At 40.1% G+C, this 12,717-nt stretch overlaps 2 protein-coding genes across 2 annotated transcripts; one reads left to right on the forward strand and one right to left on the reverse strand.

The window, feature by feature from the left end:
- Positions 1-948: 948 nt before the first annotated feature.
- Positions 949-5,773, reverse strand: LOC308107397 (extracellular calcium-sensing receptor-like; the record flags this gene model as incomplete). The annotated part of the gene is made up of 8 exons (XM_080459718.1): positions 949-1,850; positions 1,952-2,075; positions 3,037-3,261; positions 3,347-3,880; positions 4,331-4,522; positions 4,733-4,819; positions 4,906-5,194; positions 5,526-5,773. The coding sequence occupies 8 exons, from the start codon at positions 5,771-5,773 to the stop codon at positions 949-951; spliced, it is 2,601 nt and encodes an 866-aa protein (XP_080315844.1).
- A 1,930-nt stretch (positions 5,774-7,703) lies between these two features.
- Positions 7,704-12,329, forward strand: LOC308107398 (extracellular calcium-sensing receptor-like; the record flags this gene model as incomplete). The annotated part of the gene is made up of 7 exons (XM_080459719.1): positions 7,704-7,927; positions 8,041-8,389; positions 9,119-9,406; positions 9,857-10,408; positions 10,499-10,720; positions 11,532-11,828; positions 11,907-12,329. The coding sequence occupies 7 exons, from the start codon at positions 7,704-7,706 to the stop codon at positions 12,327-12,329; spliced, it is 2,355 nt and encodes a 784-aa protein (XP_080315845.1).
- Between the last annotated feature and the right edge of the window lie 388 nt (positions 12,330-12,717).

Here is a 12,717-nt window from a genome sequence, read left to right on the forward strand (position 1 = left end):
TTTAGTTCTTGCAGCTTTAACTAGACTTTAGGAAAACCTTTAAAACTTCTCTCTGGTAGAATATATTCAAGTCCTTGATGTTAAATGTATGGGACCCAGGTTTGAATCCCGATTATGACAGAAAAGGCATCCGACATGGAAATCAGCCGATATGGTGCAAGTTGCGATGACTTGCGGTGGTAAATGTGTGATTTCTGTGAAAGCTCAGTATCTGTATTGATTATGCCCTTAAGATGCCGTTCAACAAATTTGGTCATTTTTGAGGACACTGGATTTTATTAAGGGTGGTGGGGGCTGGTGCTGATCCCAGTGGCCTAAGAGTACACTCTGGACAGGTCAGCAGTCCATCACAGGGCAAACATAGAGACACACACACATTAACACCGAGTCACTGGCTCACATGGAGAAAACGAGTATAGAGAGAACATGCAAACTCCATAAATAAATATTACAGCACTGAGATTAATTTATCATTAATTTGTAGGCCTCATTGTTTCTTTTTTTGTTTCTCACTGTAATTTCATTTTGTGCATTTTAATGCACCGTTTAATACCTCGCTGTAATCAATAAGTTATTGACAATCACCACACCTTCTTTTAGTACCCTGAAGGCAACAGGCTGACCTCATTAAATCCCATCAAGTATACAAACATATAACTACATACAAATATAAATACATTTTGTTGCCCCATATAAATACAGTTATACCTCCTAACCTATTACAACTCTCAAACTAAACTTGTGCGTGCTGGCAGGTATTCAGCAAAAATGATTTTACTTCCCAACAGACGTCCTTATTTATCATCATCTTTATTTTATTTATACACAGTACAACACAGTCAAATATATATCACTTGGTGCATAGCATTACTACTTTGTTGAAATAAGTGTGATTTCATGCTGGAATAATATGTTTTCGAAACCCAATATAATATTTGAAATATCAAGTTACTTCTTTTCTTTTCCCATTAAATGCTGTTTCGTGTTTTTCTCTGGCTTCAATATAATAATGTAACACTTTGGAGCAAACAGGCAGAACAACAGGCCAAAGCTGGAGGCCAGAATCGCAAATGACTCCACTGCGTCTGCATAGTTTCCAGGGGAGCTGATGTAAGCTGGGATGAATGCCAGCCAAACTGCACAGAAGATCAGCATGCTGAAAGTGATGAATTTGGCCTCGTTGAAATTTCCTGGTAACTTCCGGGCCAGAAAGGCCAACACAAAGCAGAGGCAGGCCTGAAGACCAATATAGCCTAAAACACACCAGAATGCCAGGCTGGATCCCACGCTACACTCCAGTATGATCTTGGACCGTTCATATTTGGTGTTTCGGGATGGATAAGGGGGAGCATCGATGAGCCAGGCGGCACAGATTACTACTTGAACCAGGGTGCTGCTAAAAATAATGGTTCTCTGCTGCTTGGGGCCCAGCCACTTCATCATGTTGTCCCCCGGCCTGGTGGCAGTAAAAGCAGCCAACACCACCAATGTCTTGCCCAGTATGCATGAGATGCAAAGTGAAAATGTGATGCTAAAGGCGGTGTGGCGAAGCATGCAGGACCAAAACGTCGGCTCCCCGATGAAAACCAGACAACAAAGAAAACACAGTGTCAGGGCGAAGAGGATAAAGAAACTGAGTTCTGAGTTATTCACACGGACTATAGGTGTGTTTCTGTGGTGGAAGAACACTGCGAAAACAGCTATGGTGAGACAGGCGCCGACCACAGAGATCACCGTCAGGATTATCCCCAGTGTGTCGTAGGCTAAGAACTCCACCTTCTTGGGAATGCAGAACGTTCGGTCGTCGTTTGACCAGAAGTCCTCACGACAAAAAGTGCAGTCTACTGAGTCTGAGCCGAAGAGGGTCACAAAAAGAGAGTGGCTACTTTCAGTTGAAACATAATGCGATTGAGACAGAATATTACACTTAAAACGTGTCTCTGAAGCTCACTTGTCTGATTGCTAATTTTGCCATTGTCACATGGTACACAGTCAAAGCAGCAAACAGGCTCGCCACGACGGACAGCCTTCCGGTACCCTGGTAGACAGCTGGAACTGCACACAGACAGCGGCACCTGGGGAGATAAACATGGTGATTTCGAGTCCTGCTGGATTTCAGTCAACCTGAAACTTCATGTCAATACTTTGACAAGCACCCGGATCAAAAAATACATGTTTGAATTGAATTGAATCCTCTTACAATTACAATGAACCACAGAGCCATTAATTGTCGGAATTCCTAATGTTAGACGCTGTGACACTACTGTTTTTATATGTAATATGCTAAACTATACATTAAACACTCTTCAGTTGTGAAGTGAATAGGATTTTTCTAAGTGACAGCAATAACTGATTTAACTTTTTTTAATCTATTTGATGATTGAGGTATATAAATATGAATTACAATTTATTTAAAAAAATCTTATCTTTCATCTGTTGGTTGTTGCCTTTGTCATCTATCTATCTATCTATCTATCTATCTATCTATCTATCTATCTATCTATCTATCTATCTATCTATCTATCTATCTATCTATCTATCTATCTATCTATCTATCTATCTATCTATCTATCTATCTATCTGTTTGTCTGTCTGCCTGTCTGAGTGATAACAGGAGTTATTGCATATAAGCCAATTAGAAACGGGCAAATTTATATTAAATTAACTTTTTCCGAATCCATCTTTTAAAAAAAGTTGTTGCGATTCTAAAATTCACTTCTTTTAGTTGGTGGGGTATTGGAGGCTGGGGCATGGGGGGTGAGGAGAATAAATGCAAAGTGTAGGCTTTTTTTTGTGTTTTTGGGCTCTGATGCTTTATCTCAAAGGAATTCGACCATGAACAATACAACCTGAAGGCTTAAATCTTCAAACACATGTAAGCGTTGCTGCCTTTAAATGTACTGTTTACTTTATGAATGCAAACAGACTCACACTAGATCCACACTGTCCTGTCCACCTGACTTACCTCCACCTTAACCTACAGAACTTCAACAGTTGGCATCTGATGAAGGTAAAAACACAGTGTGAGCAGCTTGCCTCACTCTGATGCCCTGCCCACTTTATCCTGTCGTCTTCGATCACCAGTTCCTCGCCAGCAGGTTTGGTTCCATCAAACAATCCCACGTTGATAAATTCAATGCTTCCACCTGAGCCCCTCTGCCAGTTAATAATGTCATAATAGGGGATGGAGTCGCCTTTCAGGTCAAAGTTCACCTCCTCTTCGCCAATGTTAAATGTCACTTCCTGGAGGTAGTACTGGAGCTTGAAAACCATCAAATAATATGCAATAAGTACGAAAAAACACACAGAAGGGGAACTCGGTGACAGTATAAAGGCTGACCCCTACCTGCCACGGAATTATGTCGTTGCTTTGAGCACATGACTTGTTTTGGAAAGGCCCACTGCCTGCTTGACAGAGAAGAAGGTTGTGCAGGGAATGCGCCACTGCATACACAGCTTTATACACATTATAGGCCACTCGTGGACTTGATGTATTCATGTAAGCTGAGTGCTGCTCCAGGAGTGACTCCTGCCCTGAGCAGGGTGAAAACTGCGATTGGGAGGACTGAGAGGGACTGCAGCCATAAAGAGCCTCCCACAGCTCTTCCACAAGGACATTGTTGGGATACGTTTGAGGGTTTACTGTCTGCAGGTAGTCACTGAGTCTGGGGATGTGACCTTTCCTTATTCCAAAACCAATGGTGCCTCCCAAGTAGGGGTCATACTCGCTGCCTGTAAAGACCGACGCTGTGACCCAGGCCTCACTAGCCACCCACTGGATGCCAGTGATGTTCTTCTCCATGTAATCTTGCAGGAAAGGTGTCATCTCCCCTTCAGCTGAGAATACCACCACCACTTTAGCCATTGAGCTACGCATCACCTTCACACAGTCACATGGGAGGAAAGACGGTAAAAACAATCTGAGCGACAGCAAAATGATACAGAACAAGATACAGGTATATTCATGTAAACTGTGTTTTAATAGTTTCTATTCTAAATGATTAATTTACAAATCTGGTAAATATAAGAGTGACCCTTTTTCTAAACTAAGCCCAGTATATCCTAAAATAGGTGATTTTCTAGATTTACTTAAATCTCTCTTAAATCAGTTGAATCTCTTGCTTGTGTCTTCAAAGAAATTATATATATATATTTATTTATCTATTTTTTCATGACAATTAATTTTTTTCATGACACTGGAGAAAAGGTATACTGTGTAATCAATACCTATTACAACCACCTACCATGTGAAAAGTAGGTGAAAAAGAAAGGAGGTGAATGAAAACTCTTTTCGGCAATAAAATTAATGAACTTCATTTTTCTTTTTTACCTGCATGATCTCCAGCGCCCTCTTCCGATTGTAAAGCAGTGGGATCATTTCTTGGTATGCCACACACACTGGGGTACCCTGTAACTCTCTTACTAAACCTTGCACAGCAAAGCGGCCGTATTCATGGTCCCCTCGGATCAACCCCACCCAAGTCCAGTTAAAACGAAGCAGCAGCTGAGCAATGGCTTTGACCTTGGTTCAAAAAGCAGTGCACAAAAACAAAGAAAGAATGAGTGTACATTGAGTCAGTTAAACACAAGAAACTATTTTTATAATGACGGAGAAAATAAAAATGCACACTGTAAACAGACTGCAATGATGCAACTACCACATATCGATAAATAAATAAATAACTGAAAGGTTTGGATTATCAGACTTTTTCTCCTCATATTGACCTCCCACCTGATAGTCATCATTAGGTATTACTCTAAAGAAAGTGGGAAATTTCCTTCGGTCAGTGAAACACGCGCACGAGGAGAAGTAGCTGATCTGAAAACAAAGCGCAGCAGAGCACAGTAAACAGGTTCACAAACTGGCATCAACATCTGGGATGGCAGAAACAACATCATCATTACCATGGGTATTCTGAAAGGCCGCAGGATTCGTGACACCACAATGGACTGAGCGGATCCAGATTCCCCAACCACAGCGAGGAGTGGAGACGCACCCTCACACATGGGAGAGTCTTCCTCACTGAGACCGTTGAGCACAGCCAGAGCAGCCCTCTGGCCAGTCAGTGGATATGCACATGAATCAAAGATTTTGTACCCCAGAGTGTGATTGGGCAGAAGCTCCGGACTCCGGTTTATCTCCTCCACTGCCAGCCTCATAGTTTGAGCCCAGCGGAAAGCTCTGGGATCAAACCTGTATCTCAACACACATAGACACACACATCACACACACATATTAAACACAGTGGGAGTACAAAGCAGTAAAAGAAATAAAAGGTTTTGAATAGGTAAATATTTTTTCTGTATCTTGGGTTATTCATGTAAATGACTTTATTTCGTCTTCTGTGACACTGTCATCACTTTTTTAAATTGTCTATATTGTCAAGTAAAAACAGCTATTAAAATCAGCATACTTACAAAATTAACATGTGATGCAGTCCAGAGACAAATATTGACATGCCTCTGGAAGAAAGTCAAATATTATATGCTAGCAAACAGCAAGTTAAACATCTTAATAGGCTTACCCATTGCATTTTACTGGAGGTGGTCTGTAGGTACTGTTGAGGTCTGGCATTTCCTGGTTATAATGAAGAGGAAAGATCCCTCCAATAACATAGTCACCTTTGGCCACAAAGCCTGGCTGAAAGCTGCTCTGAAGTGTGCACACTTCGTCTGCAGACGTGACTGGAAGGATCAAGCTGGGGGTTGATGGGTTGGTTAAAGTGAGGATACTGACTGAGTAGAGCAAACGAAAAAAAACCAGCAATATCATGTTCACACGACAACAGAGATGGAGAGAAGAAAAGAGAGCGAGAGACAGGGATAATACAAGTTATATACAACATATGAAGTGTTATTAAACCCATCAGTGCTTCAGGATTGGACATAAGCAGCTCCTCCTCATTTACAAAAAATGTTCAATGTGGATTATATGAAGAAAAAAATAGTCATGTTATGTAACACTTATGTTTATCATTTAAAATGTGTTTTGTTGAGTTCAGGTTATCAGAAAACGTTTAAACATTTTTTTATAATTTTTTTTAATGTTAAGTTTTGGATTACCTGTGTCTTTTTACAAAATAAAGGGTCCCATTGGATACCTTAGATATTTGTCTAGAATTCAAGGAAAAGTGAATAACAGGAAGATCAATTTTACATTAGGAACTGCCATAATGATGACAGTCAAATGTCAAACTCATCAAACCCGATCTAATTCAAGCTAGATACTATTAGGCTAAAACACAAACACTGCTTCAGGTAATATATACAGGCCACCCATAAGTATGTAAGTATCACTTGGCCTGGAGAAGGATTGGGTGGCTTGATGACACTTTAGACTTTCTTACAAGAGATTGTGGTTACAATAGACACATAAACTCTCGACCACACAGTCGGTGCTACTGGCCAGTTACAAATAGGCGCTGACTTCCAGTACTGGCAAAAAGATACTCGCCAGCACTGTTACAATAAGAGAAAGTACAACTAAACTGACTCTTCACAACCCATCTAGCTCTCGACAGCTCTGTTAATTAATCAAAAATGAAAAATAAGCCATAAAGGAACAACATGATATTTTACAAATACATCAAATGATTGCCGTTTGACAATCAAAAGACCTGACATACATATAGGAAACAAGGAAAATCTCTCATAAAAGCAGATGTGTATTTATAAAATTTGTTTTATTGTTTTCATTTAATTTATTGTTATTTATATAGAATAAGAATTAAACTTTATTAACAATACTCATTTATCTTCTATATGCTATGATGAAAATTGTTTTAATAAGCCCAAATGTTAATACTTTCCTCAACTGAATCCATTTTGATGAGCTAGTGATCATTAAGGAAGCGACGTGACAGCATTTAGCTGATTTCCAAGACGGCTGTTCGACCTTGTAAACACTTCATCTTCAACAAACTCTGAGACAAACCTCACTTTGGACTTCAAAATAACTCACTGGTGATGAACACAATCTATGGCAGTTGACCTAATTGTAGATGAACTCATTGACACAATCAGTGGGACAATGATGCTACACTCATCTCATAGTTTTTTCTTGTTACACTTTAAAGGGATTATTAGAAAACAGAACAATTTGTAAATGCCTCTTTCGAGTGGGAGCCTATTGTATTGTTTCAGCATGAGGAGGAGTTGCATATATGAGCGGTCCGCACATTCAGAACAAATAGTGGTGAAGGATGAAAGCTGTTTTGCCACTTTCAGAGAGAAAATGTCATTTTTAAAGTATTTTTCTTTCTCTAAATGTTAATTTAATCAAAAATGAATTCATGATCACATATTCAGACTTTCCCATGCGGGGTAGGATATGGTGCAGTTGTAGCAGGGTGTCTTTCAATATGTCAAAATGTCAAAACAGTGCAACATACATCAGTAAAGTTCTTTTACTCATTTACCAAAACAATACACTTCATTTGACACATTATCAAATAAACAAAAGCGATACAGTCATTGCTGCACGCGTTTTGTGTCAATAAGAAATGTCCTTTTTATTTTATCCAACAAGGCAGACACTTTAATGTCTTTGATGTCACTGTGTGTGGGCGGTCCTCTCAGATTCATGTGTCATCTGTACACTATATAAAAAGGCTGTGGTCAGAAGCATAGTCTTTTGTACATCATTAACAAAGGCGGCAACTATTTCATTCAGATCAGAGTTTTCTTTCAGACCCAGGCTAGTGATGGCACTGCTGGCTGCAAAGCTTCTGCTGTTGCTCTCTCTCATTCGGAGCAGACCTGGCTCAGCCGCTGCTGTGGATAACTGTGTTTTCTTGGGGGACGAGGATAAAAACAGTCTTCATGAAGATGGAGACATAGTTATTGGGGGCTTATTTCCTGTTCACTACAGTCCTGTGGCTTATCTTGCCACATTTAAGACAAAGCCATCACCCTTTATGTATAAGTAGTAAGTTTTGTCATTAGATTGATAGCAGCTGGTTTATTGGTACACATATATCCTATTATATGTATTGTTGTGTGGATGCATGTTATATGTTGTGAATATTTGCTTTTCTATAGTTTCAGGTCACGTGCCTTGCGCTGGGTGCAGACCATGATTTTTGCAATCAAAGAAATCAACCGGAGTAGCGACCTCCTCCCTCTGCTCAAACTCGGCTTTCACATCCGTGACAGCTATGATGATATACCTGTGTCTCTCAGAGCGGCTATGCTGTTGGTAAATGGCCAGCCAGAGAGAGGCATAAGTCCAGAGAGCGTGCAGAGATACAAAATTGAAGGGGAAAACAGTGTTTTGGATTTAGGCTGTGCGGCTGTCAACAGGACTGTGTCCCGTGTAATAATAGGAGGTGCAGGCTCTGGTGTGTCCATGGCTCTCCTCCCAAGCCTTGGCTCTTTCCAAATCCCCCTGGTGAGGCCGCCTCAGTCTGCCTAAGCTGTTTAGTCTTTATAAAGTCATTATTTGTATGTATTTTTGAAATGTTAAATGTGTTTCTGTGACATTAGTGGTATTTTGGCTTCAGAATTGTTGCTTAATACTGTTTATTTGTGTGAGGATGAAGGGAATTCTCATATATATAGATATATATCTATATATATCTATATATATACAACTATTATTACTCAAAAACAATTATTAACATTTTGATTCAGAAGTAAGCATTTTCCTTATCTAAAGTAAAAAGGAAAGTCACTCTAAATGTCTGATTAAGATTGTTTATCTATTTGGAGAAGAGGCATTTGTCTAATCAAAAAAAAAAGAATCGTATAATTTGGTTGGACAGTGATTTTGATGACACGAGTTCAAGTGTTAATTGTTGTTGAGTTACACATGCATCCTCTGGGGTGCTTGTGAATTTCCAGAAAGGACTAATTATTGTAATTTCTAACTACAAGACTAGAGAATTCCAATAGATTTTTTTCCCCCAGAATGTGTTGTAGAATCAACAGAATCTGAGATTTCATGTCCTAACTGAGTAGGTAAATCTCTTCATGAGCTTCCTTTTATTCTTGAGTGCAGAGGAAACCCTACACTTATAAATATTAGCATGGAAATGCCCATTTATTGTAATTTCACTCTTCTTCTACAGCCTGTTGGGCACCAGTGCAAAAAGTTAACTGTCGTTTGTCGTGATTCCAGGTGAGCTATTTTGCATCGTGCAGCTGTCTGAGTAACCAACGGGAGTTTCCCAGCTTCATGCGCACAATGCCCAGTGATTTATTCCAGATTAGAGCCTTGGCTCGGCTGGTTAGCTACTTCAGCTGGACCTGGGTGGGAATCATCGGAGTTGAATCAGATTACGCACGCTTCGCCATTCAGCTCTTTCTTCAGGAGTCGACGCACTACGGTGTGTGCGCTGCCTACGCTCATCTCTATCCAGTCGAGCTCAATCAGCAAGCTTTGAATGAGCTTGTGGATATTATCCAGGTACCTCTGCACAAATACATCTACTTCCTATGGAATTGGCCCACAAAATTAAAATTTTTAAATTAAAAAATTCAACTCAAACAAATGCAACAAATACTACTGTGACATTCTGTGGTGTTTTATAGTGACACTGTGGTGATGGGTTTAGCTGAGAAAAGAGAAAAAGTTTGCCTCAAGTTAAATTGATTTAAATTTAAATTAGTCGTCTATTTCTCGCTTTTTGAAAATGAGAAAACAATGAAATACATTTCTGATTTCCTGATTCACGAATACTGAAAATCTATCATTTCACACCAGAGAATAGACATGAAAAATACAAACCGTTTGGGTATTCAACTATATTTAAAGCTCATTAGTTTTTCAAATATAGTTTAAGAACCACCCTATGCTGTGCAACATTATTGAAGATGCTTACAAACTGTTAACCATTTCCGTACTTTCACTCAACAGATGTCGTCCTCAAAGGTCATCATTAACTTCTGTAGTGAGCCAGAGATGAAGGTCATTGTGAAGGAGATACAGTCCAGAAATATGACAGGTCTTCAGTGGATTGCCAGTGAGGCCTGGTCTACTGGAAAGTCTCTCTGGGAAAAGTCTGGAGATATTTTGACAGGCACACTCGGATTCGCCATCCGAAGAGCAGCCACAATCCCGGGGCTGAAGCAGCATCTCACCAGCCTGAAACCTTCCCACATCCATGAAACAGCTTTCTTTGCAGAATTTTGGGAGGAGCTGTTTCAATGTCGATTAAACGGCTCTGTGAACAGTCACTCTCACGGAACTGTAAGCTATCTTGATAGAGAACTGTGCAAAGGAACAGAGGATTTAAATGATGTTTACTCTTCTTATGCTGATGTGACGCAGCTAAGAGTATCTTTTAACGTGTACAAGGCTGTGTATCTGGTGGCTCACGCCTTGCAAGATATGAGTAGCTGTAAAGCTGGAGAGGGACCATTTCTTAATGGGAGCTGTGCAGACCCGAAGAGTTTTAAAGGCTGGCAGGTGAGGTTATCTATAGCTTTAAAAGAATATGTCATAACGTTTTAAAGGCATGAAGTTTTGTTGAGGAGCCTGTTTCTCTTCTTCCTTCAGCTCATCCACTATATGAAGCGAGCCAATTTTTCTCTCCTGGGAGAAAACGTCAGCTTTGACCAAAACGGTGACCCAATTGCCTATTATGACCTCTTGAACTGGCAGAAGATGTCCGATGGTTCTCATCATTTGGTTAAAGTGGGTTTCTATGATGCTTCAATGGCTTCTGGACGCAGTCTTGTCATAAATGACTCTGCGATCCAGTGGCCTGGCGGACAGCAGGTGCGTTCACTGCGAACAGGACTGAGACCATGTTCACCTCATAGACTGTTGTATCTACTGTTGATCAGCACATCAGCTGACTTGTTCCTATTTGTGTGCAACAGGGTGTTTTCTTAGATATGCTAAATAAAATGTTGCAAATATTATATTGGTAATTGGTTATTGTTTTAGGCATTGAATGAAGTAACATTACACTGTATATATAATTGAATATTTTATCAGATCAATACATTTTAACTGACAGTTCATCATTATGTTTTTGATACAATCCCGTCAACAATTTATCATCACATTTTATTCAAAATATGTCTTTATTTTGTACAACAATTGTACTGACAGTTCTGCTTAAGCATCAAGGGGGAAACTAGTGTATTTCTGAGCTGACCTTTGCCTCTCAGGCCGTCCGGTCCATTTGCAGTGACAGTTGTCGTCCAGGTGCTCGCGTCGTCCGGAGAAAAGGGGAACCTATTTGCTGTTATGACTGTGTCCCTTGCGCTGAAGGAGAAGTTAGTAATACAACTGGTGTGTACTGCCTCTCACAACTTTGTTGAGATATTGGAGAAGTGTGAGCTCAAACTGCCTGGGATATATTCATATGTCTACACTGAACAGTCTTCTTTCTTCTCTGACTCCAGATTCTTTGGAGTGCTCTCGCTGTTCAGAGGACACATGGCCGAATGACGCTAGAGAAGGCTGCATCCCAAAACCTACTGAGTATCTCTCATATCATGAGATCATGGGAATTCTATTGTGTACTGCATCTGTCCTGGGTGCTTTTATATCCATTCTTATTATTGCCGTATTCTTCAAGCACAAAGACACTCCACTGGTGCGGGCCAACAACATGGAGCTGAGCTTCCTTCTATTAGTCTTCCTCGCAATCTGTTTTCTTGTTGGCTTGCTATTCATCGGTGAGCCTTCAGACTGGCTTTGTCGCATCAGGTACCCAGCTTTCGGGATCAGTTTTGCGCTCTGCATTTCATGTCTCCTGGCCAAAACAACAGTGGTCCTGATGGCTTTTAGGTCCACACTGCCAGGGCGTAATGTCATGAAATGGTTTGGAGCCAACCACCAAAGAGCAAGTGTGCTTTTGGGAACACTGATCCAGGTACAAATTGTTACTAAGGACAACTATGAATAAGTAATATAAACTGTGACAGTGTTACGATTGTTTTCTTATTTTCAGGTAATCATCTGCGTAATATGGTTGCTCACCAGTCCACCTCATGCTAACAGCAATACAGATTACCATAGTACTACCATAATCATCGAGTGTGCTACTGGCTCGGAGGTTGGTTTCTGGTGTGTTCTTGGATACATCGGCATCCTGGCCTGCATGTGCTTGCTGATTGCTTTCCTGGCTCGAAAGCTGCCTGACAGCTTTAATGAGGCAAAGTTCATCACCTTCAGTATGTTGATATTCTTCGCTGTGTGGATTACCTTTATTCCTGTTTATGTGAGCACAGTGGGAAAATACATCGTTGCTGTCCATATTTTTGCCATCTTAGCCTCAGCTTTCGGGCTTCTTTTCTGCATTTTTGCTCCAAAGTGCTATATCATACTTTTGGAGCCTGAAAAAAACAATAGGAAAAGCATGATGCAAAGGTGAAATTATGTGTACAGTATGTGTTTAACACCATTGTTAGCAGAATATTTTAATTGGATAAAATTGAGTTGTTTGTGATGAAAATAAATTAAAACCTTTTGAAGTCTTATCTCTTGTCATGATCAAACTCATTGTAAAAGAGAATGTCTAAAATGGCGAGGCCTGTATGGCATCTATTGAGCTGTGCACTTTAACTATATTATATATATTATATATACTAACGATATTAACTATTGAGCTGCCCAAGGTGCCACACAAGCATAAATAAAAGGGGGGACAAGTGAAAATTATTTAATGCATGAATTTTATGATCCATTATGCTGAATTTACAGCCATTCAGTCTGCTCTCTACATAGGTTAGTGGCTCAATTCTCATATATTGTAATCCATT

This window comes from Lipophrys pholis, assembly GCF_963383615.2.
Source record: "Lipophrys pholis genome assembly, chromosome: 3".
Classification (NCBI taxonomy): Eukaryota; Metazoa; Chordata; class Actinopteri; order Blenniiformes; family Blenniidae; genus Lipophrys; species Lipophrys pholis.